Here is a 27,693-nt window from a genome sequence, read left to right as displayed (position 1 = left end):
TCAGTGTAAAATGCTGCAGGAGTAGAAGAAATCCTGGGAAACTGGCAGTGTCATCTCCAGGAATTCAGCTGCAATGAATTCTTGCTTAAGTATTGTCTTGGAAACAAAAAAGGGGGGTGGAGGGAAGAACAGCAGAGGAAAAGAGGCCAGCGAGGCTCTCCGTGAGGATACATGAGCTCAGCCAAAGCACAACTCTTTCCTGTATATCCATACTCAAGAAATAGAAACTCCAGCTGACATGCAAATGAAACTAAATCTGGCCACTAAAACTGACTGACAGTCCCTTCAAGCAGGGACTCCAGCAGACCCCTTAGTGACCTTTCTTCTCTCAGAGTTTCCCCCCATCAACTTCTTACAGCATTTCCAGCAGAGCTGCAAACTCCCCTGTCCTTTGCAGTGAAGTGCAGAAAGGCAAGGAAAGAGCTTTAAACTGTTTCTTTAAAAGCTGAGCCAGGAAAAAACTTATTACTTTATCTACTCTGAAAGCATTAGCATCTCCCTGGCTGCAGATGCACAGCTTGATCCAGGCAGGGATGGCATACAGGGTCATCCCAAACTGACAGATTTAGCTGCATTTAAACTAGGCAGATTATTTAGGTGTTCAGCAAGCTGCAGCTTCCCAAGGAGAATGAGAGGTCCCCCAAACATGCACTCCATCCCTCATTAGGAAAAGAGGGTACCTAGTGCCTTTGGGTGACATCCAGACACTGTTCAGACCAATGAAAAGCTGTCCCTGAGAACAGCAAGACTAAGGTTTGGCCTTCAACTCTTTCTCCAGTTAATCTAGAGCATCAGGGCTGAGCACCACAACAAATACAGCATCAGGCACGGGAGACTTCAAGACATCAAACCAAACCCACAGGGATGAATGCACTTAGCCCACAGCCTGTGGCAGAGCACTCAGCAGCAAAATACACTGGAATTACTTTCTTGCATCAACAGAACAGCTGAATGTCACCACCCCAAAGCCAGCTGAAGGGCAGACTGACATCAGCTTACCTGGCCTCCTGTTCCTGCCCACAGCACAGGCTTAGCGCGCAAAACCCTGCAGGGATACCCAGCTTCAGGATACAGCACCCCACTTTATTTGCATCCCTCCACCTTCTAAATGTTTTTTTTCCCAGTAAACTGAAGCATGTGTGTGGCTCAGAGATCCTCTGCCTGCTTGAGATTTCATTTATAGATCTAATGCTTCCAAGTCAATATAACAGCATGGTGCTCTGTACTATACCCCATCATATAACCTGCAAGAAATCTGTCCAAATCTGAAGATAAAAACCAAATAACCTTCTGGATTTGCAAAGTGAGGCACTAGTGTTGCTAGACAGGAAAACATCTCCCAGAAAGGAAAAGTATTTTTAAAGTAGAAAACTCCTAGACCACAACCACTAACATAACCTGAGGCACAGGAATTGAAAAGAGACTCTCAGAACACTGCAGTGCCTGGAAACACACATCTTGTTGGCATATCAGCATTAAATTTGTGTTAAAGCAACACCTCCATGCCAGGTTCCATATAGGCAGACAGGGTCAGGCCCCAGGGCATGGGAAACATGGGGACTTGCCTAAGGGCTGGGAGAAAATCTGCAGCAGAGGTTAGGAATAAGCACTGATGTAGCTCATTCCACTCATTCAATCCCCAAACTGTCCTTTTTCTCTCCAGTTTATTACACAATCTTGAAGGAAAACTCCAGCATTGTAAATACATTAATACCATTTTTGTCGTTTCAAAAAATGACATCTCAACATTGTGAAAGCTTCCAGATGATGCTAAGAATCCTGTCAGCTTCTGGAGAGAAAAAGAGCCCAGACTCAGAGCAACCAACCTCAAAAATGCCTTTTGTGTAGCTCCTGCATTTATTTATTTTAGTTCTAAAGATTTTCCAGACACATCCATAGAGAAACCACAGCATCATTTGGACAGTTCACTCAGTGCTAGGCTTCATTTCAAGAGCCTTGAAACTTGCCAACAGTAACCCAGTGGCTAATTATAACATGTTGCCAACCTAAGTTTTTTTCCATATAACATTAGATTTTAACAAAACTTTTCCATTCTTTCATGTCTCAACTTTTTTTTCCTGGTTTCACTCATTCTTCCCATACTGGGGTTTTCTTTGTTTCACACAAAGATTTTATTTTGAAGAAAAACTAACAGCTCACAAACTCTGTACCTATCACAAGCTCCAATCTAGCTAAGTAAGAACAAAATCTTTGATATGCAGCAGCAAGGTCAGGCTGCAACTAGAGAAGACAGTCCCAGGAGCCCCTCTCAAGCAAGCCAGGGGGACAAAGGAGAGGGAATGTGCTGCCTACATTAACAACAGCTGAAGGTGTAAGTAATGAACAGGCAACACCAGGAGACAGAACAGTCTTAAGGATCTGAAGATTGCATTCTGCTTGCCTTGGTCAAAGATTTGCACCCACAGCCAAAACAAGGAAGCTGCTAAGCTCAGGCCACTGCTATGCTTTGCTGATGCTCAGCCAAAGGGGGACAGCCAAACTCCATCAATGAAACCATTTCCTGATACAGATGTGGGGCGCTCTGCCTTCCCCAGAAAGCAGAAGACAGTGTCCACCTGGAAGGGTTTTCCCTTCCAAAAAATCTTCTAAAACCTTCCCAGAAAGCCACCATGCCATTGAGCAAGGAATAAAAACCTACCAGCATCTTCAGATTGCTATTCCTGACATCTCTGTACAACAGCAGCACTCCAAAGGGGTCATAACCAGAGAGAAATCCAAATAAAAATACCAAAAGCTGAAAAAGGCACTGAGCAGTCCTGATCCAGAAGGACATAACCAATCACTGAGAAGCATCTACATCTCAGCAGAACCAGAGCTTGGCAGGAAGAACAGGAGGAACAGTGCCTCTGGTTGCATCAGCCCTCCCTTGGGGCTCCCCACATCAGCTGATCCAAGGGGGAACACCCTTTGTGGGGACAGGGTCTCCCAGCACAATGCCAGTACCAGATGCTACTGCTTATATCAGACTTGCCACATATCCAAGACAGATCATCACACTCCATAATAAAATGATGATAAAAGTCAAGGACCTACGCAGATAGGGCAGGGAAACCAGTGGTGATTATCAAACTGAACTCCAGAATAACTCATGTGTGCACATACCTCTGTGGTGACACTGACTTTTACTGTGGGACAAATCCTGCGGATCTTAAATTTGACCTAATTCCAGAAGATGACTGTTTAAGGCCTCAGCACTCCCAAAATATCCTCAACAGCAGCAGTGTCAGACCTGCAGCAGACTCAGGGCTTTCCTAAATGCGTGATGAGTATAAGTCTACACTGGATAAAAGCACAGAACAGGGAGTGGAAGAAGTCTTCCTCAGACTTTTTTCATGTGGAGAAAAGGTGTGTTTTGTGGTTCGTTCCTGGTTTAGTTCCCAGACAATTCCACTCTCATTTTAAACAGCAGTTTCCATTTACCAAAATCTAGGTATTGAAGAGTTATAATCATGTTTTCAACAGAACTCAAGTAATGTTTTACACCTTTCTCTGCACAATAATTCATTTTATAGAATGATAGCTGCATCCTGCGGATAAAACTCCTGCTAAACAAAGCAGGCAAGAGCATACGTGGGCGAGTGCGTACATACGTGATGAAGTGCCAAATTTATACTTGTAACCCAGCAGGGATTTCCCCTGTCTTAGGAGCTGCTGCACTTCAAAGTCACTTCACACAAGAGCAGAGCACGAGCTCCAAGTAGCATTGCTCTTCCCAAATCACCCCAGAGCTGGGCACCTCCACCCCGAACCACAGACTGGTCCTTACTAATGCCAGTGCCACCCAGCAGGCCAGAGCAGCTCCTAACTCAACCCTTTGGAAGTCCTTCGAGGCCAAGCAGCCCCCACCAGTGTCATCTGCTTGAACAAGGTATTAGACCCATCTCCGCACCTGCAGCGCTTGCTGCCATCCAACAACCACGGGGGCTCAGCTCCCCGCTCTTCCCAGCTCCCACCATTCTCCAGACATATCTGCAGGCAACCACGCAAACACATAAATAGTAAAACCATGAATCACCATGGTGATACCTCATTTGAGCGCTTTTTTTTTTTCACATACACTATCTCCCCAGGGGCCAGCTGGCCTGTCCCCCCTTCCCTCCATCTGCCCTTGTAGGTTTGCTGGGCCAGAGAGCCCCTAATCCTCAATCTGCTCATGTGGAAGCATTCACAGCTGTATTGCTCCATGCAGTTTTTCTGAGTGTAGACTTTCATGTTTACACAGAGTAATTGGCATCCATCCTCCACCTGCTTTGGGAAGGGCAGCACCACAATCCAGCCCCAGCATCCAGAGAGTATGAGGAGAGCGAGGCCACAGAGCAGGTTGAAGAATCAGGGTGTAAGCAAATAATAGAAAAATTAGTAGTTAAAAAATTGCTTTACCTCTACAGAAAGGAAAAAGCCCAGGCTGAAGAGCATTTTCCTGGAAAGTACTCCCACAGATTTCTGAAGTCCAAACAAAACTCAAGATTACATAAAATGCTCCTATAAATGGTACTTCACACAAATGCCTCTGCATTAGTGGCATATGCCACAGCAGTGCCTTCTGCTTCTCAGCATCTGTTGCCATGCTTTGTCTCATCTTAAAGAATATCTGTAATTCAAAGCAGTTGTAAGAACACATACTCTAAGCCTATACCCTGAAACCAGGCTGCAGGACAGAAGGGGAAACTAAGTCACCAAAGCAGAGATGGACAGACAGCATCAGGACCAGATATCATCTTCAGTGTCAGAAGAAAAGCAAGTGGGCATGTGCTACCAAGAGTGACAGGACATCTACACGGCATTAAGGGTCTGCGCCTCTGGGCCAGCGGCAAGGATTTCCACATTGGAGCTCTGAGAAAGAGACAAGCTACTTCAAAATTAGAACTGTTACACCAAACATCACATACAGCACAGCTGCTGGTACCAGACATACAGGAAAACAGCACTCAAATTAACTTCTCTTGGGACCCACAAGTAGGGTATGGCCAGTTAAATAAGGCTCACACTCCACACCTGCACCAGAGGTGGGAGATCAGAGCAGGAGCCACGTTACTGAGTCACACCCCAAAGGCTTCTGATGGATTAGTACATCCCCTGCAACACTACGGTGTGACTGCAAGTTATCCCAAGACAGAAAACTACTAGTTCGATTTGCTCTACACTTCAAAAAGGAATGAACCTGAAAAGTCCATCTCTTTCAACAAAATGTAAGGGGCAGGGAGAGTAGTCATTTAAAATAAGGATGCACATCCCCTTTACAGTCCCTCCCTACTTGTTCTAGGGCAGACTGTCTGCAAGCAGTAGGAGTAACACCAAGACAGTTTTGTTTATTGGATTACTCTTGCTCTTAAAAAGAGGTTTTATATAGGAGGATCCAGTATTAGAGATCCAAGCTAGCAATGCCAGCAGCCAAGTCCACACTGCTGTCCCTCTTTGTACACCAAAGATCAGCAACTCCTCAGCAGGTTTTGCCTTAGAGCTACCCCTAAAGACCAAAGACAAATTGGGATTCCTCCAGTCTCCAACACATTATTGCCCAGACAACAGTGCAATGCTTCATCCTGAAGAGCTAAAGTTCCCGTTAGCTTTGGTGGGAGCCGACAGAACTGGCTGCTTGACCGCGAGGCTGACACCAGCTCCCGCACCCAGCACAGCTACGGCACTGCGGGGAGGCGAGCGCAGGAGCAGCCTTCAAAAACCACCTTGAAGGGAATGGTCAGCAAAGATTTTTTTCATTTTGACCCCAGCTTACATAGAAGAATAATATATTACCTCAGCTGAATGCCTCCACTGCATCCCCTGGATGGGGCATGTCCAACAGCTGGGTGCTTTTAAGTTACAAAGTCCTGTTCCAATCTGGCAATACATTGACAGCATAATCCAGGTTTTACACTGGAAATCAGATCTGCCATCAATTCCAGACTTATAAAGTCATATGTCTTCTTGTAAAACAATATCAACACTTTTGATTGGCAAAATATTAAACAAAACACTTCTAACTGGCTGGATAAAGATTTTTTTTTTTAGCTCATTCTAGATGACTGGGGAAGAGCCAGGGAGAGAAGCAACAGATGGTAACAGGATACTTCATAATTTCCAGCATTTTTATTTCTTTTAAAGGGCATGCCATGTATTCTTATTATGCTTTTCTTTGCCACTAAAGGAAACTGCTGCTTCCAAAAATCTTCACCCAGAAACCTGATTCAATTTTATAGGGATTTGTAAAAGCGGAGGCAGATTCCAACTTTGTCTGTGGGTTAGATTTTTGTGTGACATCATCTGTTAAAATATGGGAAAATCTGAGCTGGAATGGCAGTGTTCAGAGGCAGTTCAGTTCGTGTCGCCTTTGACACTGCTATTTCTCTATTTTTCTAGAAACCCTCTGCAAAGTGTCTTCCCCCTTCTTTGGAGCCACCTGATGGATCTGCTTCTGAAGATTACAGAGAAGATTCACCTCTCTCCATACAGAGAAACTAAAATGAAACTGAAACAAACAAACTGAGCTGAAATAAAACCAAAGAGAACTTGGAAGGATTTAAAAAAAGAGCTACAGAGAGCATTAGTCAATGCCATCAGCTGTCCCAATCTGACTCCTCCCTCATCCAAATTATTTGATGTCCTATTAGGAGGCTCATTAGGAAAACTCAAAGCCTTTCACTGCAAGAGTCATTACTTGGAGCTGCACATTAGCCCTACAAAATCTCTCCAGCCACCCACCACAGCATTAGCTCCGGCCAGCCCTCTGCTTCCTGCAGCTGCAGCCCACAGCTGCACCCCGAAGTTTTAGAAAAGTCACCAGGTAACTTGAAAACAGGCTAAAGGTCTTACACTGAGGCTGTCTGAAGGATATATACCAACAGGCAAAATGCCCAAGGATGCTCCGGAACCATTCAGACTTTAGCAGAGACAAAAGTCAAAAGGAACACTTTGTCATCTTTCCTTTGAAAGAGTTGAGACTGGGAATAATTCCGTTTTCAACTAATACAAAGTAACAGAGCAGCCTGACAAGCTGGCTGCGCAAAAAGGGAGCTCAAGATGCACTAGTATCATTCCAGTATTCTTCTAGTCCAGAAACTGCTCTAAGTCTGATACTTTTGCCACACAACAAACTCATGGTAGCTCCGACCGCTGTTAACTTTTCCTGCAGTGATGTTCTAGAGGCATTTTATTCATTGACTAGCAACTTATTTTCCATCTTGCTCAGACTTTGCAAGCACACCATTAATGAAAGCATTCCTCATACGCCCACCTTCTCTTCCTTAAGGTCATTTTAAGAGCATCGAAATTGCAGTAATTTGCAATCATGCCGCTATATACAGAATCCCACACGCATTTGTCCTGGTAACACACAAACCACCCTGCAAACACCACTGCCTGGGCTTCCCAGGAAAAAATACCCAGAGCACATAAAAATCAAGCATGAAAACTGAATCCCAGACAGCTCTGCTCTTCGGGGCACTTCTCAGTTTCTCGAGTTACCCTGCAGAACTCCATCTACTTTAACTTTTTAGATTTCAAAATCAGCCTTGCCAACGAACCGCTTCGCAGTCTTCCCCTTGAAATACAACGTAAGACCTCAGAGCACCGATGCCTCCAAGTGTCCACTACAAACTCAGAAAACACTCTGAAAACACACAGAAAACTTTTCCAGCAAACCCACAAGTCTCCATCTGCCCTCCTCTGGCATTTCACAGCCCACCCGGGGAAGGCAGACATTTGGAGAGCAGAACTCTCGAAACAAACCCAAAGCCTCCACTTAGGGAAATAAAGTGCTTAGTCCCACTCCTGCATGACTGTAAAAAAAAAAATGACATTCCAGGGTTTTTCTGGCTGCGTGTCTAGTGCTGTTGCACATCTGGCAGTTCACAGAGCTTCCCTCTTGCTCCACTCCACAGCCACAATTTTAGGGAGAAACCCCTGCAAATTGGGGCTGGCGAGGGGGCTGAGGCAAGCCTTGGGGTCCCCAGCAAAGCTTTTGTGGACCGAGATCTGCCGCTTTGATGTGCGGAGGGGAGAGCAGATTACTTCTGGACAAAAAGTTTCTTCTCCTCAAGGAGGAGGAACTACAAGGCGAGAGGTTCCCAGCTGACTAAATATCTAGTCACATATATATATATGCAGATATATAAAGAACTAGAGCCTCCAGAAACACACATCCTGACTTTTGCTCCAGAAAAACGAGCCCAGCAACAGGCAGCTCTGCTCTAAGAAAGGCGAATAAAGTATTGTTTTAAGTTTTTTCCCCTTTTACGGGCCCCCTGACAAATGGCATTCAGAAACTCGGGCAGCTAAAGGAGGTTGGGTGGGTTGGGGTGGTTTGTTTTTTTGTTTTTGTTTTGGGTTTTTTTTCCTTTTTCCGGAATGCACCGAGTAAGAAAGGACAAATGTTTTGCCCCTGACAAAAGCCACCTCGCCCTCCCCACCCCGCACGGCTCCCCCCGGCCCCGCACGCCGCTGCCACCCGCCTCCCTCCCGCGGCCGCCGGGACTCGCCGCCCCGAGGTTCCGGGGATGGGCGGGGGGGGGCTCGGGGGCCGCTTACCTGCCCGGCCGAGGGACAGGGCACCCAGCAGCACCAGGGCAGCGGGTACCGACCAGCTCCGTATCCAAGTGCGCCTTTTCCACCGCGTGTGCGTATCCATGGTCCACAAAAAACGGGGCACCAACTCGGGACAACTCGGGGGGGCGGGGGGGAAAGGGCGAAATAAAAAAAAAAATATATATATATACACGCACACAAGCGAAGAAAAGCCACTCAGACCCCCCCCGCCAGCCCCCCCCGGAGAGCAGCCGCTTTATAAAGCCATGGGGCGGGCGGAGGGCTGTCGGGGGCTCCGCCGCGCTCACTCCCGGCCCCTGCCTGCTCCTGCAGCGAAAAAACTTTTCTTTCTCTCCCCCCACCCCCCTTTTTTTTCCTTCTTTTAAACCCAAGGCAAGAGTTTGTCAATCTCGGAGCCGCGCAGCAAATCAGGGCCGGGCGGTGCGGCCCCCCGGCCCGGCCCCGCCGCCCGCCCCCCCACCGCCCCCCCGGCCCGGCCCCGCGGCAAGTTTGAACGCTGCGGGGCTGCCCCGGCCCCCAAAACCGGGTTTTCCTCCCCTTTCCCTACAGGAATTAGCACCAGGCGGAGTTTTCTCTCCCTTTCCCAGCCCCCTGCTCTTTCCGACTCCCGAGGGAGACAGGGCCCGGGGCTTGTGGAAGCATGAAAAAATGCAAGGATTTGGCAAAAAAAAAAAGTGAGGCCGCCGCTACAAAACGCGCATGCAAAGGGTAAAAGTGCAAAAGCAGGAAGGAGTGGAAAGGGAAGGCGGCATCCCCTGCCAGGCTAGCTGGGCGGTGGGGTGGCAAAACCCTCCTCTGGCAGGCAAGCAAGGAGGCCAGCGAGGGGTGAAAACGCTGCTGGGACCCCCCCCCAGTACAGCTTGTCCTGGGGTCCAGCCCCAGCACCTCTCTGCTCCTGAGGCTCTCTGCCCCGCACATCACACTGGTAAACATCAACTTTAAATGGCTTTGTTTTGGCATTGTATAGCAACAGTATTAGAACAGCACTGAGAAAAAACAAACAAACATCAAAGCTGATGCGAGTTCCCCACGCCAGATCCACCTCCAGCAGTGCCCTTCCCTCGGGTCCCAGGAGAGGACAACCCTCACACTGTAGGACTACGTGGCACAATGCTGTAGACCCCTCAAAACCAAGATCAGGTTATCTGGAGACCAGAGAAGGAAGAACCACCAAATACAGCCCCCTCCCTTCACTAAAACTCTTTGAAGACACTTGCTGGTATCAATACTTGTCAGTGCCATTAAAGATCTGAACATCACTGCTAGCACACATCCAGGTGACAGCCCCAGCTCCTGTGACTGTACTGATTTTCACAGAGCAGCCCTTTCACCTATAGATTTATACCCTGAGCCACACCAAAGCATCATCCCAGCCCTCCTCAGTCCTTGCAGAGCAGCATCCTTAAGGCCTTCATCATCCACAAGAAAAAAAAAAGCACTGCTGTCACCTGAACAGCCACACTGTGCCTACCCAGACTCTAGTCTTTGTGGGCTCCATCATCCCACACTGCAAGAACCTGGGCTGTCACTGGCCTTTAACATATACCAGGAGGGCAACGTTTGAGCTCGGGGTCACTCATCCTGTCTCTACTTTGGGCTGTCTGATGGAAGAGCTCAGCACAACAGGGGCTTCTGTTGAGCTTTAGCTAGTCATTCAGCATAAGTCTTTGACCTGCTGGAGAGTTACTCGGATGGATAATTGATATCAAATTAACACATCAAAACCTACAAGCACAGGAGGCCAAATCCCACCAGATCAAGCAAAGGGAAAGGGGGTGCTCTCAGTGCACTCAGCTTGCAGCCTAATAAAGAAGTTATCTAGTAGTTCAGTTGAGAAGAGCTGTAGGAATTCTCTCCCTTTACCACTGAACCTGTTGAGATGCCTTCCCCCTCCTACCAGCCTCCCCGTGAAACTGGAAAGGCTGGAGGATGAGCCACACGCAAGAAGAGATTCTCTGCTGAAAGAGCCTTTCACCAGCGAGGCAAAAGGCAGGTTGGCTGCAAGCCCCTGAGTCGGGAGCTGGGAGGAGACACGCAGCGTGCGTGTGCTGGCTGCAGCCACGTGGAGGGTGGGTACGGTGCCAGTGGCACTCCCGGGCAAATCTCTCAGATGAAAGCCCCTTCCAGTTCTTGCCTTTCATGAGTAACCAGATGACTAAAGGCTGGCGAGACAAATGAAGTGATGCTCCATATCCAGGAGGAGCCTGGAGGCAAGTTCTTCCAGTACAAGTAACACCTGTGCAGCCCTGCAAACACCACTGCAGAGCACCCACTGGATGAGCCCAGCAGTGACAGTGGCCATCACCACCGCACCTCCCTCCTGCTTTAAAATATCCCACTTCTCACAGCAACCATCCTTTCTGCGGGCTCACAGCTGCCTCTGGTACAGGGCAGAGCTGCTATTCCACAGCTCAAACACTGGATGAGTGATGCTTTCTCTCCCCATTTGTATGGTCAGTGAGGCATCTCCAGCATACGGAACAGCTAAAAGCACCAGCAGACGCTGTGGGTTGCAAATACCCTCCCCCTTGCCAGTAACCCTTCTTATTATGATAACAAAGTCATAACTTGATCCACAATATTTCTATGGATGCCTGGTCACCCCTGAGAGGCACTACCAGCCTCACTGACAGAGGTGGTGTCTGATTTCAGCCCCAGTTACACAGATGCCAGGATCCTGGGTCTTCTCATCTCAGACTGGCATTTCTGATCATACAACCAGCTCATTGTTTTGCGATGAGACCCTGTTTTGTCTTCTCCAGCTGCAAGTGAAAATCCCAGTAACACCTGAACACTGTAGCCAAAGTGTTGACAGTCCCTGCCCTTCCAGAGGCAAACAGCTATAGGAAGGGGGATAAAGCACCAAAAGCACTGCAGACAAGGGAATAAAAGCAGCTCAGAGCAGTACACTCTTACATACCACCCATTTTCCGAGGGCTCTCAACTCCAGAAGCAAGCCAGATTGCCCAAACCTGGACCCACATCAGATGCAAAACAGCTTTGCTTTATACCAGTTGAGAACCTGGCCCAGGGAGCTTTTGCTGAGCAGTAAGCCTGAGTTTCCAGTTGCTTTCCAGGTGATTTAGGAACTTGCACAGACCTGTTCGCCCCTCCTTGACAATAACAGTAATACAGAAATAAGCTTGTAATGGCAAACTGGAAAATTCCAGCATCCGTGTGCCAAATTTAAAGAGGCAACCTCTGAGTCGGAATAGGCCAAATCACCTGGTGGTGCAAGCTCTGAGTAGGTTCACATGAGCTGGGTTGGTTGACACCAACTGCAAATCCCTCCAGCAGCCAGTCAGGGTAACCTCTGAATAACCAAAGGAATACATTGCAGCAGTGACAGATGGCAAAATATCTTGAAGGAACAGCAGTTTATAGAAGTATTTTCATGACTAAAAGCATCTTGAGCCCAGCTGGCTGTTGTTTATAGGATTGAGGACACATTTGTGAGCTCTCCAAAAAAAGCTTAAGATACATAGGTTGAAAAAGTTTAAATCATTTATATGCTATGAAACCAGACATGATCATTCAGCCAAAAACCCCAAAAGGGCATTATACTGTAGTCTGAAAGTAAGTATTGGGATAATCAGAAAGAATAGCCCTAGGTGTTACTGATAACCAATTACACCCTACGACCAGCTGATGAGAACAGGCTGAAAATGAGACTCTTGGAATTGCCTGAGCTGTTGCATAAATAATCAGGAAAGACAACTGCTCTCAGGAATGATTTCAAATACTATTTATGAAGAGCACGCATCTAAAAAGACAACTTTCCTCTGCAATCTTACAACCTGCCTTTATTCTTTGCAAAGATATAAACACAGTTGCATCCCTACCCCTAACTCCAATTTTATGATTTGCCTTATGCTGAAGTCACAATCCTGACTTATGATCTCACACCTGTCGCCATGGAACTGATTGCTCTCAATTTCAGCTTAAGAAAAAAAAAGAGAGTTTAGTGCTACTGAAACATTTTGGATTGAGACTAGAAAAAATAACACTATCCACTTATCCACAGAGGAAGCACCACATCTGGTATCCCAAAGCTGGACACTGTCTCAAGCCTCAGTGCTCTGTACGGTCTCTAATCTGAGCAGCGTTCACTGTATTATCCAGGACTGTTCACATCCATTCCCACTCTCTTGAAGAGCTGCAACGCAGCAGCAGCTTCCCCAATGCCCTAAAACCTTCCTGAAAACACTGTTGTGAACAAAGGCCATCACAAATCCATATTTATAGAACATGGTGATGGGTAGCACATCAACACTGATACTGCAATACTTCGAGCTATCAGGGGATCCCAAACATGTAGAGCAGATACTGTTATGTTCTAGTTAGACTCCAGGCTGGCTGATGACATGATGAATAGATCCAACAGGTACCTCCCAACTGTGGAAAATGTGCAACTCTTTCTAGAGTTAAAATTTTTTCTTCCAGAAAAACACAAACCAGAAATAAAACCACCACCACTCCTGTGGTTAAGCACCTGTTTTGGCTTTGCAGGCCAGTTTTCTTTACAAAAGAGCTACAGTCCTGTGGCGTAGAGGAGCTGGACAGCCAATTCTCCCCGATCCCAGCTGCTCTGATGGAAATTCAAATCTGATTTTTGCCATGAGGTGGCACCAGGACAAGCCCCATCAGTGGAAAGAGCAACCAACACAAGGTGGGGCTTGTTTTTTGACTATGAAACATTTAAACATACAAAGAGGTTTGTTTAATAAAGGAAATAGCATTATAAAGAGAACAGACTTTCCACTCCTCCTCTTTTTCCAGTGCTGCTGCCTTCTCTTCACTTTCATGTTAATAACTCCAAGCCTTGTGTTTGAACCATACTGATCTATTAAATGCAAAAGGACAAGTTGCACCATGGTGCCTATTGAGGAGGATGAACTCAGTTCATTTTCCTCCCCTTTCATCTGGTTCTTCTCCATGCCCAGTGCCAGCCTGGAAGACTGGTAGGAGTTGCCATTTCCTCTCCATATCCCTGTTTTTTATTTCCTCATGCCCTATGATCTGCGGTCAGTGGCCCAGGCTAAACCCTATATAATCTGTCTAGACTTCAGGGAGATAATCCTTGGTACTATGGAAAGTGTTATGTTAAACCACGAGGCTGCACATTAACAAGGACCTGTAACTTACCCTATGATCTTCGCAAGGGTCAAAAAAGGAAGACCTTCCCAAGTGACTTGGACTAAACTCTCACTGACCCCAGTGAAGGTTTCGTGGAATATTGACCACATAGTTCATTTTCTAGCTCCAGTTTGTCCATCATAATCATGTCTGAAGATTAAAGGTGAGCCCAAACCACAAAGCTTATGTACAGGTCCAAAATCACTCAGCAACATCTGGCTTCAGGGGCTGAGCTCGGGTGCCCGTTAGGAATATTTTCATCTAGATCACTGTGGTGTCCATTTTCAAGCCTATCCACTGGGAAGGCTTTTAATGTTTTCCTCAGGGATGAATGGGGATGAGCAGGAGTCAAATGAACAGATGACAACGTACTTCTCATGCACCTCCCCTTTTTGGATGTTAATGGTGATCACAACTTTATTTAACATTCCATCTGCCAGGACCACAATACATTCTTTTCAGCAACTCTTAGGTTACAGCAGTTTTTTTCCCCTCTCATTGTTATTCCAAAAATGCAGATGTGCAGTTTTGCTGGTAGAGCCCAGTTTCAAGAACTGAGGTAAAGGCAGCAGGGAAGAGAGCAACATTTCCTGAAATGATGACCAGGACAGACGACAGCGGTGCTCATTTCCAGCAACTTTCCCCCATTACCTACCTCTTCAAGCAATCATTGTGCCATTTTTGCCAAATATTCCATGCACAGTTATTTGATATTAGTAAAGACCATCTTTGGCAGCTTGTAAGCATAAGCAAGATTTGGTGTTGTACTAAGGAAAAGCCAGCAATTGATTTTCTCCTACCACATGTAGCTACAATTAGCTTCTGTGCTCAGAGCTCTTTCCTAATGAGAGATGTGCTAGAATCCTACCCAGGAAAGCCCCGAATCCAAAATATAAATTGCTGGAAATCCTGGGATATCAGACTAAGTCAGCAGAAGTTGTAAATCTTGATCTACAGGATATGGAATAACTTTTGCAAGCATGGCAACCCAACTTCTTCCCTGCAGAGCTTTCTCAGAAAGAGCCATCTCTAAAGACATCTGTGCAGTTGGGGAGGGGGGGCATTACAACAGTTCCAAGGCTCTGTACTCTCAAAAGCAGCCCATGCAACCTGAATAAGTGCTACCTACACACATGTGAGGGTACAACACCAAGCACCTAGAGTTTAGGGCGTGCATGGGATTACTGCATGAAAATTAAATAGCACAAAATTCAGGTTAAGATGTCAGGAAAAAAATCCTTACATTAAGATCTCCTCAGCTATGGAAGAGCTGTTAGACTTCCCAAAGGAAGTGGTGAAAAATCCCATTGCCTGAGTCACATCAAATCAGTCTGGACAAATCTATACGCTGCTGGGAACAATCCTGCCCTGGCATGAGAGTGGGTTGGATGACCAGAGAAATCTTTTCCACTGATGGTTTCTGTAACTCAGTAATCCTGAAAAAATTTGGGTGAATTTCACAAGAAAGTGTGGTAACACTGCTAAGGCAAGGCTCATGGCTTCTGCTCCCACCATTGAGCAAGTGGGTTACAGCCTTCTCCTGCCTTTGCTGGCACATACAAGATCCCAGCAGGCCTTCTGCCCATTTGACCTGCTGACTGTGGTACACTCTTCTGGACAAAGAATGGCATTTTCTAGGTTTTCAACATAACACAAGCTGGCAAAAAAAAAAATCACAAGTGTTTTTTTCATCCCTATGAGCAGTAACAATACAAAAATTTGCATGTTCTACATATGTCCAAGCACACCCCAAATTAGCATAATTTATGAATTATTCTACCCAGGTCTAGTAACTGATTAAAGCATCCCAATACATTTCTGTTGCATCAGCTGATGGTCTTTTCATCCCCTAGTCCTTCCTCAAAAAAAAAGAAATAGAGCAACTTAAAGCTTAGAGATTTTATTTTACCAAGCAATTTTCATCCCCATTTTCCCTTTAATGTTTCTGTCCATTAACCATGTAACACGATTTCCAGGCAGCTATTTCCATTTATAATTTTGTTGCATTAACTACACCAAAAATGGCAGATTCCGTAGATTCCCCTTTGATTTCACAAGATTACAGGTTCATTCCACTGAGGGCTTCTGGAGTGACAAACCCCTTCATTTTGTTGTCTTTTTCCCCCCTTGTTGAAGTAGTGGTTTAGAAATGATGACAATACAAGGATGCTATGCGCACCACCCAGCTATCAAAAGGCAATTCAGACAACAGGCAACAGTCTTCGTAAGTCTATGCTACTTTCTAAATAGAGAGGGGAAATAAAATGTCAGGCAAAGCAGTCATTTTTGTGGATGAATCACTCAAGGAATCCAATCCAGCTACCAAGTGGTCTCTAACATGACTAATTTTTACTTCTGTCTGTTCAGTGTTTCCAGTAAGTCACCTTTACAGACGCATCAGCACCTTTCCACAAGTCCCCACAGTAACTTACTCCCTTCTCTTCCCCACTGATGAGTTTTCCAGTTTGGGGAGCTCTGGGGAGAGCCAGGCAGCATGGCCAAAGGTAGAGACCTTGGCCAGAACAAGGTGCCAGATCGTTAACATTTTTAACTAGACACAGTGCTCGTACATCCAGATTACACACCAATATACCACCCTAGATCACCCCGCCGCCTGCTAGCCCTGGTTCATGCTCCAGTCTCCCATTTCAGGTGGGTTTCCAGCACGCAGCACCCACATATCCACCATATTTCTACAATAGATGCTCAACTGCTGCTTGGGGGATGATACCGTCTAGTGCTGGTGCCGTTCTGTTGCATCTACAGTCTGAAATTGTTACCAGGTTTTACAGCCATCAAACTGCAGATTGCTTGGCCACCTCTTACAGGGTGTCTTGTTTAATTATTTTTTAAATACAAGCCTGGTTTTGTTCCCAGTTCAGTTCCAGACCAGAGCAACATCCTAAAGCCTCTATTTTTTTAAATTTCTTTTACATTTCTCAGACACCTTTGAGGAAGTCCAAGGAGTTTTGGCCACACATTGTATCTTCAAGATCAGCAGCACAAAATACTCCACCAGCATTTCACATCCCTTTGAGGATCTGATCCAGAAAAAACAGCCCTAATTGTTCTTTCCTGTGGCATTAAAAAGCAACTGTGTCAGGGAACGGGTAGCAGACAGACTATGGTCTGCTGTGCTTCCTATCTTTGCATTGCAACTAAACTGTACTTTTCAGAAAACATAAGTTACCCAGCTATGGGTATATACACCATTGGCTTGCCTTTTTTTTTTGCCTGCAGCCCCCTCCCCAGAGGGTGGGGAGATATCTGGGGGCGCTTATGCTTTCTCTGTAGGTTATAACAACCTTGCTGGGTTAAAAGGGTTTGCTGCATCACCATACCCAACTTCAGAGTGCAATCACAGCCACAGCTTTGTCATTCCTTGCAGTTTTCTCAGCCCTGGGAAGCAGCACCGTGCTTGTTTGGGGTTCTGCAGATGTATACAGAGAAACCCCTAGACATCTAATGCATATAGATAACCCCTAAACATTAAGAAATAGATAACTGCATAATTAACATTTGGGAGAGATTAAGTTGGCATAGAGATTCATGTGGTTCTGATTAGCACCAGATGTGCATTTTTTTTTAGTGCTGGCCATCACAATAGGAATTTGGCAGTGCATCCCAGAGACAGGAGGGCTGGGAGAGAGGCTGGAAGACTCAGCTAGGTCCTGCCCCGATGGCTGCTCACCCAGTCTCTTCCACCTCTGAAGACCACAAAACACAGCCTCACAACGCTGCTACAGATTTATTCTCTTCTCAAGTCTATTCAGGTTTGTACAGACACATCAAAAGCACAAGGCTACAGCAAGCCCATCCCAAACCCTCTGCTAAAGCAAGGGCACCAACTCCAGACTATTCTCAGCAGCTCGCCTTCCACAGAAGCAAAGTCCCTCTGGGAGGGCAGAGCACTAGACAGCTCATTACACCTCCCAGCTGTGTGGCTTCTACATTTATGGGTGTCTTTAACCCTTTCCTGCCCCACTGCCTTTTATTTACCTATCCTACAGCTTGTTTTCCCCTGGCAAGACTTCCCCATAGCTGTATTCATAAATCATGAGGCCAGAGGGGCTCATGTTTCACAGAGGCCATGGGGCTTCAATGAATTAAGTCTTGTTTGAACTAGAGTATCTTTTTTAGCAAACCAAACAAACTTCTTGACCTGACTTGTACTACAGCAAAGTGAGCCCAGAAAGAACTCCAGGCTGCAGTGGGAAGGTATTTTGCTTGAAAAGTCAAGTATAACAGCTTCCTCGTGGCACTGCTGAGAGAATGGAAGATCTGAGGAGACACCCTCATCTCAGACACATTCTACTGGGTCCAAGGCTCATTTATGTAAGGGCCCTTTATACCCTTCTGGCAGCCCTTAAATTGCTGTCAGTGCCTTCTTGCAGTTTAAGATGCTTTTCTTGGTGTCATGTTTGCTCCCATTGAGCAGTTTTTCTCCCCCTTGGTCCCTGGTTTCAGCAGCAGAAATGTATGTATATGATCCAGATCAGATGCTCAGCTGATTTAAATTGACATAGCTCCAAAGGCAATGAGGCTTCACACATTTATGCTCACAGCATCCCTACCCCCATGCCTACCTTTAAATGAAAAAGTCAGCTACTTAATCACCAAACCTGACTGCGATTTAATTTCCAGGGTGACATTAAATCTTATTGCTAACTGGACTCTCATTCTACAGTCTTCCCCAAGACCCACAGAAAATTCAGTCCTCCTCCAGAAATGTTTTTCCATTCAGACAACAATTTATTTCCAGCTCATACACAGCTCTCATCAGGACTCCAAACACTTACAGATCAGTTCTATAGGCAGTGCCAAGTAGCCAGCTGCGTAAGTGGGGCTCCCATGACTTAACTCATGCAATGTCAAACCTAAAGTGAGAAATTCTGGGACTATTTGCCCCAGTCCTCTGCTCTGCTAAACCACCTATTGGCTTGAGGGATATTTTAGCAGGGATTCCACTTGTAAGGATCTGTGTATTTAAAAAGACAGAAGTCTTCAGATGAAGGATTCAATTGACAAAGGTCACCAGCAAACATGACTAATCCATTATGCTGTTAAACAACTCAACATGCAGGGGTTAATCAATGCTAGCCCAAGGTCTAATCCCTCTTTCTGCTAAATAACTCACTGAAAACAAACTCTGCCTACTAATGTTCTGGAAAGGAAGATAAATGCATACAAGGCTTGAGAAGGTTCAGTTTTCAGAGCTCTCCGTTACTATAAAGCCTGACTACTGTCAGTCTGACCAGATGTTATTTCCATCCTTGCGAGGATATGGATTAGGGGAGGGTTGCCTGGCACTCTGCCAGCCTACAAGAATCGAAGCCCTGGACAACTCCTCAACCTGGGTTGGTAGGACTGTCCTGCACAGACAAAGCAAGAGTCGCTATTCCCTTGGGGGTTTTGTGCATATTCCAGACCCCTATTTATAGCCATGATTTGTGCTTTTACAAGATGGTAATTTCATGCTGCTCATAAATCTTCCCCTGAAAACTGGTATTTGTAGGTCAGCAAGGAGAGGAAGCCAGCAACCAAAATTGCTGAACTTCTGCAGAAACTGTACAATTGGGCCACAAACACTGAAATGCAATTAGAAGGAATCAAAGAACCTTGTGTTGTCTCCCATGTTGGAAGGGGACATGTTTGTTCCATGAGGATCAGCGGCTGCTGCCTACACATTGAGGAGGTTGTTCAGGATCTGGGAAGAGGGTGACAGCATTTGCTTACCCAGCGGATACAGCTTACAGCCTCAATATGCCAGCCAAGTTTGGACTGGCAAGTCACATCACTGACATTATGTCATGAAAGTGTTCATCCCTGTCAATTTTTTTGCATTTCTTACACCTCTGGGATTGCATTTTCCCTCCAAAGGGAACAGAGACTCAGCAGAAGGTCATTTCCTTTGACATTTAAAGTTATTGGGAGGAAACTAATACTAGTTTAGGCTCTACAGTGTTGGAAAGCTCAGAGATATGAATGTCCTGTGTCCCATTGATTTGGGGGGAGCCTTGCCCTTGGAATAAGTGGCCACACAGAGCTACTGCAGGTCATGCAAACTTTTAACAAGCAGGTATTGCAAGCCTGCACCCTTGAGAGGCAGGGTCTTGGATATCACATTTCTTTTTCCCTGTCAATGCTTCCAGCACTACTAAGGGAAACCCTTTGGGCTATTCCCATCCTTGCATTCATTAAACCCACACTGCACCACTGAAATAAAATAGCTTTTACTCCAAATGCCTTGTTACATGTAAACAGGCTTTTTATAATTAGTAAAGAGGTGTTCAATTCCTCAAGAAAAATTATGAAAACAAACTATTTTCTAAGTTGCATCCAATTGCAACAGCACTTCAACTTCCAAATAACTTCACTTTTAATTGCAACAGTTTTACTTTCCTCTGATTAGCAATAAGTGACTTGCAGGATGTTTGCTCTTTGGCTAAGCACCCAAAACACTTTGATTTTAAGGTGATTTTTTTTTTATATATGCCATTGGAAATTACAAGTTTCACAGAATAGCTCCATAGTGGATTTCCAAGCTGATTCTTTCCCTCTGAGCTCTCCAGGACCATCTATAATTTGATGCACCCAATAAAAAAATATGATTGCAAAGCAAGGAGTTAGTCCAACACCAAAATTCTCAAAAAGAAACTTAAAAAATGAAGTCTCCTAAAGACCCTGCACCTGACCTCTGCTTAGTTACACCCAAGGATGTCAGTGGAACTACTTGCAGCCAAAACAATCCTGTTGCCCTATGAACTTCGAGTTCATTGAGTTTTTTAATGTGAAAAGGCCCAGGTGGTGGGGCCTGGGATCTGAATAAGGACAGTCATTCAGGGAAAGCCAGAATTGCATTGCTACACACTGGCTTCACCATCCTTCCCTGCACATTTGAGCAGCAGACAACGCAGTCCCCATTTCCCACCATCAGCACTGGAGGATCTCAGCTGGGTGGGGCCCCATGGATGATGGAGGGGAGTTGGGATCTCACCCAGCAGCTCTGTCAGACCCTTCCTGGAGCAGGAGGCAGCAAATGTGGAAAGCAGATGTGCGAGTGGAGGAAATCGGGTTTGCAGAAGACAAGGAAAGGAAGCACAGAGCAGCCTGCGGGAACAGCACCTGTCCTGCTAAAACGACTTGCATGCTCCTAATAAAATGCCTCTGCAGCAGAGGGCAGGCACACCAACCAACCTGGTCCCTCCCACATCCTCTGCTAATTTGTCTTAACACAGCAGGAAGCAGTCTAGCCTCTAAGACACCAAGAGACCTCAGCAGGGACCAAGCTGAGGACTTCCAGCAGCAAGATGTGCATCGCTCCTGCCTGAATTGGTAGCTCTCCATGAGAGCCAAAGGAAAGAGCCTTTTGCCTGAGTCACTGGCATGGGGAAGAAACCTAAAGTATTTCCCAGTTCCTCTACTGACTCTTTGATGAATCAAGCACTGAAGTTTATCAGCAGTCACTGCACTGGCTGCAAAACTACTTTTGTTGAGAAAAGCACTGAATGTTGGATATTTTGAGATGTAGTACCGTCTACCCGATCTGGAGCACAGACTTAAACCTGGCTGCCTTCTCCTCCCCAGCTGTGGAAGATAAATGATAAGTTTCCACAAGGTTTAGTCCCAGAGAAGCAGAGCTTGCCAACTGCAAAGGAAGCAAACATATCAAAATCATTCTCAGACAGCTCTGAAAAATATCCTGTAAATCTTTCACCTGTGACTTTTCACTTGATCTACTACAAGGCAGGATGAAGAAAAAAAATCAGAAGTGGCTCTTTTAGGTGTGAAAAGCTGTGGTTTAGTTCAGTACTAGTTCTGGAGTACAGGAGTGTTGGTCATAGGTGCATGTGTAGTGTCGTACCGAAAGCTGTTCAGTCACATCATTATGAAGTTTAGGGTTTTTGGCATATTGTAGAGTAGCTGAACTGTGTCCTAATGCTAGGAGCATCACAGATGTGCTGGTTCAATCATTTCCCAGTAAAGTTATATGCTGACCTCTTCAGCACCTGCATTCTTGCATCCCCAAAGGAATAACTAAATACCTCTGAATATCTGTGTTCCTCAAGTCTGTAGTTTAAGCATGGATCAAGCAAATTCCTCAGGTTGGAAACACAATTATGAAAATATCAGTCTGGAGTCCACTGTAAATTCATTATCCCCCACACAAATCCCCATGGTGTAAATGAAGCCAGACAAGCCCAGTTGCTGCTCTGTTCTCCTTGCTACAGTCCAGATTCTCTCAGACAATTACGGGAGGAGATACCAGCCTCCCAAGGGTACCATTTGAAAGCCCAAGAGCAACCCCCCAACCCCAAGAGTGACTCACTTTGCTACATTTGCTTCCTGTGGGTCATTCTATCACACACATTATCCCCATGGGACATGACAAAAAGTCTGGCTGGTGGCTGTTTTATTTACTGCCAGCTGCAACTTCTCCCACGTGATGCAGCATCTGATACATGAAGTCTGATAAGCTGGATACATGTCTTCCTTATCATCCTGCTCTGGCTTTTCATTTACTGAAGTCCCGTGAACACGGAAGCACAGAAGAAATAACAACTTCCAATATACAGTTTGGCCTTCAGAGACACGGAGTATCTCAGTTCGCTACAGACATTCAGCATGTGGCAGCACAAGTATCATTTAATAGCAGAATTGAGATCAACATCTGCTGCTAAAAATGTCAATTCAGTGTAACTGAAGTTAATTCACATGCAGATCCTCCCAAAGCAAGACAAATATGGTGATTTGCGCACAAAACTGAGCTTTGCCAAGAATTACGCATGCAAGAGAGCAGAATCAGCATTTTACACAACGGCAGCAGCAGCATCACGGGAATCAAGAACGAGTTTGGGGTGAAGTTTGGGCCATTTGCTCAAAACCCCGGGGGCAGATTATTTGCAGAGTTTATCCCAGCAGCTCTGAAGGAGTGGTGTGCAGTGAGAGCACTGGCATTAAGAGAAACTGCCTAAGAGAAAAGGGCAGCTCACTGGGTCATGGACCCAGGCACCCTGCAAGCATTGTCTCCAGGAGAGCTACACGGAGGTGGGGGCACTACCTGTCCGTGCAGCACAGGCCCAGAAGAGCCTCTCCTTTCCTCTCATCGATTTATACCCTCACAGGAGTCCAGCTGGAAGCAGGGTGTGCAAACAAGAGCCCTTGAGCCATTGTGGCCATCACAACCCTCTCCTTGGGGCTCTCCTCCCGGCAAGGACCTCTCCCCTTCCCTTGCAAGGCTCCAGCTATCAACAGGACCAAGCATCACTATCATTTCTCCTGCACAATAAAGGTTTACAATATAAACAGTGTGTTTTCATCATTGTGCTTAAGCCAAGTGGCAATTAACCATACAGGGTTACTCATCCCCTTGCTGTCTATGCTATAACATGGAGTTGACATTATTAGTTTAAACAGGAGCTCTGTTGTTTCACAAATGCTGCATTGGCATCAATAGCCCTGGGGATGAGGAAAAGAGCTGCTCTCTGTAGCCATCACTCCCATCTCTTTTAAAGCACAGTAATATGAAGACGAGATAATCTATGGGCTTTGTTAGAAAAAGGAGAGACTGCAAAACTCTAGCTTTCTATGGCTTTTGATAATTCTATAAGCATCCCTGCCAAAACCCCGCTCTGAAGCTGTCAAATGGCCCTTTCTAGACATACTGTCCCCTCTGGGGCACTCACCATTTGTTTCTTCCAGAGAGCAAGAGGCATTGCTCCAGTACTCCCCCTCCCCATTCCCAGGTCCAGCTGTCACAGTGACTGCAACAGCTCTTGGGGGCCTTAGAGGGAACCATTTCCAGCATGTACTTTGGAGGAGTCACCAGTTCATAAACACATCTGTGCCAGTGGAACAAAACACCATGCCAACCATTACTGCCCCAGATCGTGAAATAAATGAATCTTTCTTGCCACTGTGTCATGGTTTTGCCTCGTTACACCGCAATCTTCTTTCCAGCTCAGTGTATTTACCTGCATAAACTGGAACTAGTATGGAAAGTCTTGGCATTCAGAGGTGAGAGACAAGGCTACTGCTACACTTCAGGGAAAGGTGGAAAAAAAAAGAGGAAAGTGCCATCACAAATGTTTTTCTCCTGAGCCTATTCAAACCCTGCATGCAAATTTGGAAATTCAAGTTACATTGGTTCTAGTGAACAGGCATGAATGTGCACACAAGTGAGCAGTGTAGGTATTTCTTTTTTACATCCATAGAAGAGTTAAGCATGAACATTTTCAGGATATTTAGTAAGGTTAACTGAAAATAAATCCCTTGCAAGAAAAAGAACAGCACAGTATATCACCTTCCTCCTAAGGGCTGAATTACTTCTGGCTTACTATGTTCATCACTTATTCTGTCCAGAGGTTTGACAACAGTGCAGTTACAGCTGACAATACACACAGCGTGAAGAACCAGGGCCAAAGCTCAATCCCACTCTGTGGGATACAGGCCATAATCTTAGCTGCTGACTTCCAGAATTAGCCAAGCTATTTGCATTTCTCATACATACCATGGCTTTCTTTTGACGCAAGAAGAGAAAAAGGGATTTCTTCTTGCCAAACACATCTTGCAGCTAGAAGACATCATAATGAGTCTACCAGCTCTTCAACACATGAGAAGATATCATATGGAAAAAGCTACACTCCTTGAGACTGTTGGACAAGCCTTACTTTTTCCCCCCCCGTTAGGCCTGAGGTGGACACCGGGAACAGCTGGGATGTTGTTTTTAAACAAGAGCAACCAGTTTAATGAAATGTGAAATTTATGAGCTGGTCAGCCCTAGGAATAATTAAGTTCAGGGACCCTCTGGGATCCAGAGGGTTTCTCAGTAATGGAAAATCAGCTGTCTTTCTCTAGGATCTATAGGCTGCAACAAAGAAACCCCTAACCCCTTTGGGCAGCCCAGGGACTGATGTACCACAACTGGCATCATGATACAGAGGTGAAATCCCAGTTGTGATCTGGAATAGCAAAATCCCAGCACTACACAGCTGGCTTTTTCATTTCTCCTGTGCTTTTTTTTTCTTAACTGCCTCCAGCAACATGAGCCTGGAGTTTTGTGAATCAAAGCTGCAGCAGGAGCTCCGAGTCCAGTTTTGACTCAAAGAATGTAAATCCACCAGCAAAATTGCACGTGTGTGGAGGCACCAGTGAGTGGGGAGGGAAGAAGCCAGGAGGTGAGGATGGGAAAGACCATAGTCTGCATCCAGGGCGAGAGGAGTGCAGGATGAGATAAAACATGCATTTCTACTATACTCCTTTCAGTTTAGTGGTTGGTTGGGTTTGCTCATTTTTCACATGGGCAAACAAACTGCAATATTCTGTAGCAGGAATGGACCTACAATAGGAAAAGTTGCCATGCTTGGGCTTTCCGAGGCCATGGCAGAGTGTGGGATGAGCAGGGGGTAGCCCTCCCTCACCACTGCCAGCAGAGAAGGGCCTTCCCTTACAGCCCTGCTCCAGACACCAGTTTACAGAACAAATAAATACAACCCACAGATCAGGGCAGCAAAGATCAGAGCTCAATGCTACACTGAGCATGTGTGTCTACTGAGTGCCAGAACCTCCCCTAGTACTCCTCCAAAGCAAAATAACAGCAAAGCAAAACAATAACTGTAATAAACACAGCAGCTTCCAAAAGGGACAGATTTAGCCAGTCCCAGATAATAAGATGTGTCTGGTGCTCACAGCGCTGTCCTCTTCACTTATCCATCAAAACACAAGCCAACATTTTGCAAAACCTTTCCCTAATACAGCTGGTATCGCACCTCAACACAGAACAGCTTCACCAGCTCCTGGGATGTTCCCAACACTTCTCAGAGCACAAGTGCATCTCTCGGGGTCCTGCTGCTCCTAAACCACCTTCCCTGGCAATGGCAGCTGCACTTCTGCACGTTCAGATGCGCAGGACTGCAAAGAGCAGGAGCAACCAGCCCTGCAAAATATCATGTTCCCAGCTCCAAGGGGCAGCCTGAAAATCAAGCACCTTCCAAAGCTGTAAATTGAAATGGTGATTCAAACCAAGGAGAGTGGCCCAGGAGCTGCTGGGCCAAACCTGGTTCCCAGAAAGGTTGGCCAGCCCTCAAGCCAAGCAAAGCGAGGGGATTGCTGTGGCTACGCTGGCTCCAGGCCCAGGGCTGGGGCTGCATTTTCCTGCTGCATGCAACTAGATCAAGACCTTCACCGTGAGGCTGGTAATACCAACGGCCCTTGGGCAGGGAGGATTTGGGAAGCTTTGCCAGCCTGACCCTTCTGCAAACACTTCCAGTCCCAGCTGCAGGGCTCTCAGCTCTTTCAGATGCTTCTGCAGTCTAAGAGCAGCTCTGCCACTCTTGCCGTCACAGGAGAAGAGAGGTTTTTCCCTTCCCCGTCAAAAAAGGTCCCACAAATCTTTAAGAAATAAATCACATGGTACTTTTGTGAAAATTTAATACCTGGCATTAGTAAGGAGCTGCCAAGACACTCTTATTTTTGAGACAGAAAACAGTCTTTTCAGAAACCCCAGTGTAGTAAATTAATCCCAGGAGGTAACAGACTGAGCTTTTGCTACTGTAAATAGACTTTTTCATTATTCTGGAGCATTTTGAGGCCAAAAGACTGTCCCAACATATTGGAAAGTGTAAGTAACTGTCTCACTTCTCTGCAGAAGAGGAACATTAAACAAGCAGAGCAAGACAGATTGATTAGTTCTTCCATTTAGCTGGCAGGGTCTAAAAAGTGACTGTTGTTGCCACTTCAACTTGTTTCTCTTGCTGGGGAGGGAGGACACACACCCCAGAGTCCCCTCACACACAGTGGAAAGAGCTGGTGCTGGGAGGACAGAGGTCCAGGTCCATGTTCTCGGCATCTTTAGGGAAGTCAAACACATGGGGCTGGTAACCACCAACACCAGCTGAGGAGATGCCCATGGGTTGTTTTTTTTTTTTTTCTCTCAGCTGAGGAGCTGCCCCAGGGTTTTTGTGTGGTTTTTTTTTTTTCTCTCAGCTACAGACACCGTTGTCTCTCTTGGCTAGAAACTACAGGGTGACACTTATGCAAGCTGTGATGAGAACTATAAATGACTTTTCAAAACCCTGCTCATACTTTTTCCTTTTTTTTAAATTAGGAGGTACATGTGCCTCCTGCCTTAGAGCAGGGTGATGCACATGCTTTGTCCTAGACAGGAAATAATTTGGGGGAACTTTAAGCCCTCTCTGCTCCAATGAATTCAGCAGCACAATGAATAACATGCAGCACAATAAGCATCCTCATGTCTTGGCTCCGAGATGAACGCATCAGTCTGGTCTCCTGTGCAGCAAATGTGCATTTAGGAGACAGCTTGCTGCAAACAGACCTTTAAAAAGCAGAGTACTTACAGACATTCGCTGCACATTTAGGGGCTTCATTAAATTACCTGTGTAGAGTCATTCAGCTGATGGCCATAGGATTACAGGGTGGGGTTCCCCCCCCCCCCCGCAGTAAGATGTCTGGCACAGTCCTTTTTGTTTCAAGACAAGCGTTGGTTTACAGTTGGACTTGATCTTAAAGAAATATTTAGGTTGAAAAAGATCTATGATTGAGACAAAATTTTCATTTCTCTAAACCATCTTTTGTGTCTCCCCCCCGTCCCTTTCTTAAATTGTGGTATGGAGATGCCAAGCAATTTATAGAAAGCTCATATTATTCTGGAAAAGATTAAAGAATTATTTCAGCATGAAATCAGAGTAAGAAGCTATGCAAGATTGGTAATGGTTAACAAAGATTGACTGTGAGGCTGCTCGATAGGGAAGTATGAGCTCGAAAGGCACAAGGCTGTAAGAAATCTATAAAGCCAAGAGGGAAGGGACTATCACAGCGGAGTGGGTGAGCCTGGCTGGGTAAGGGGAGCTGTGCCTGACATGAGCTGCATGGTGTGACTTCAGATTCACTTCACATGTCAAAACCTGATCCCAAAGTCCTTGTTTCAAACATTAGCCCAGTAAAAAAAGCAAAAATGTTCAATTCCTATTTTACAGG

At 45.8% G+C, this 27,693-nt stretch overlaps 1 protein-coding gene across 2 annotated transcripts in view; it reads right to left on the bottom strand.

Moving 5' to 3' along the window:
* Window positions 1-8,846, bottom strand: part of COL5A1 (collagen type V alpha 1 chain) — a 160,448-nt gene extending 151,602 nt beyond the window's left edge. For both annotated transcript variants that reach the window (XM_074891283.1, XM_074891284.1), the window contains exon 1: window positions 8,545-8,846. In XM_074891283.1, coding sequence (XP_074747384.1) covers window positions 8,545-8,644 — 100 coding nt within the window. In that variant the 5' untranslated portion in view covers window positions 8,645-8,846. The remainder of the gene's footprint in view (window positions 1-8,544) is intronic.
* Between the last annotated feature and the right edge of the window lie 18,847 nt (window positions 8,847-27,693).

This window comes from Strix uralensis, chromosome 21 (assembly GCF_047716275.1).
Source record: "Strix uralensis isolate ZFMK-TIS-50842 chromosome 21, bStrUra1, whole genome shotgun sequence".
Taxonomy (NCBI): domain Eukaryota; kingdom Metazoa; phylum Chordata; class Aves; order Strigiformes; family Strigidae; genus Strix; species Strix uralensis.
Note: the sequence above shows the minus strand (reverse complement) of the source record. Positions and strands in the feature narration are given on the sequence as shown.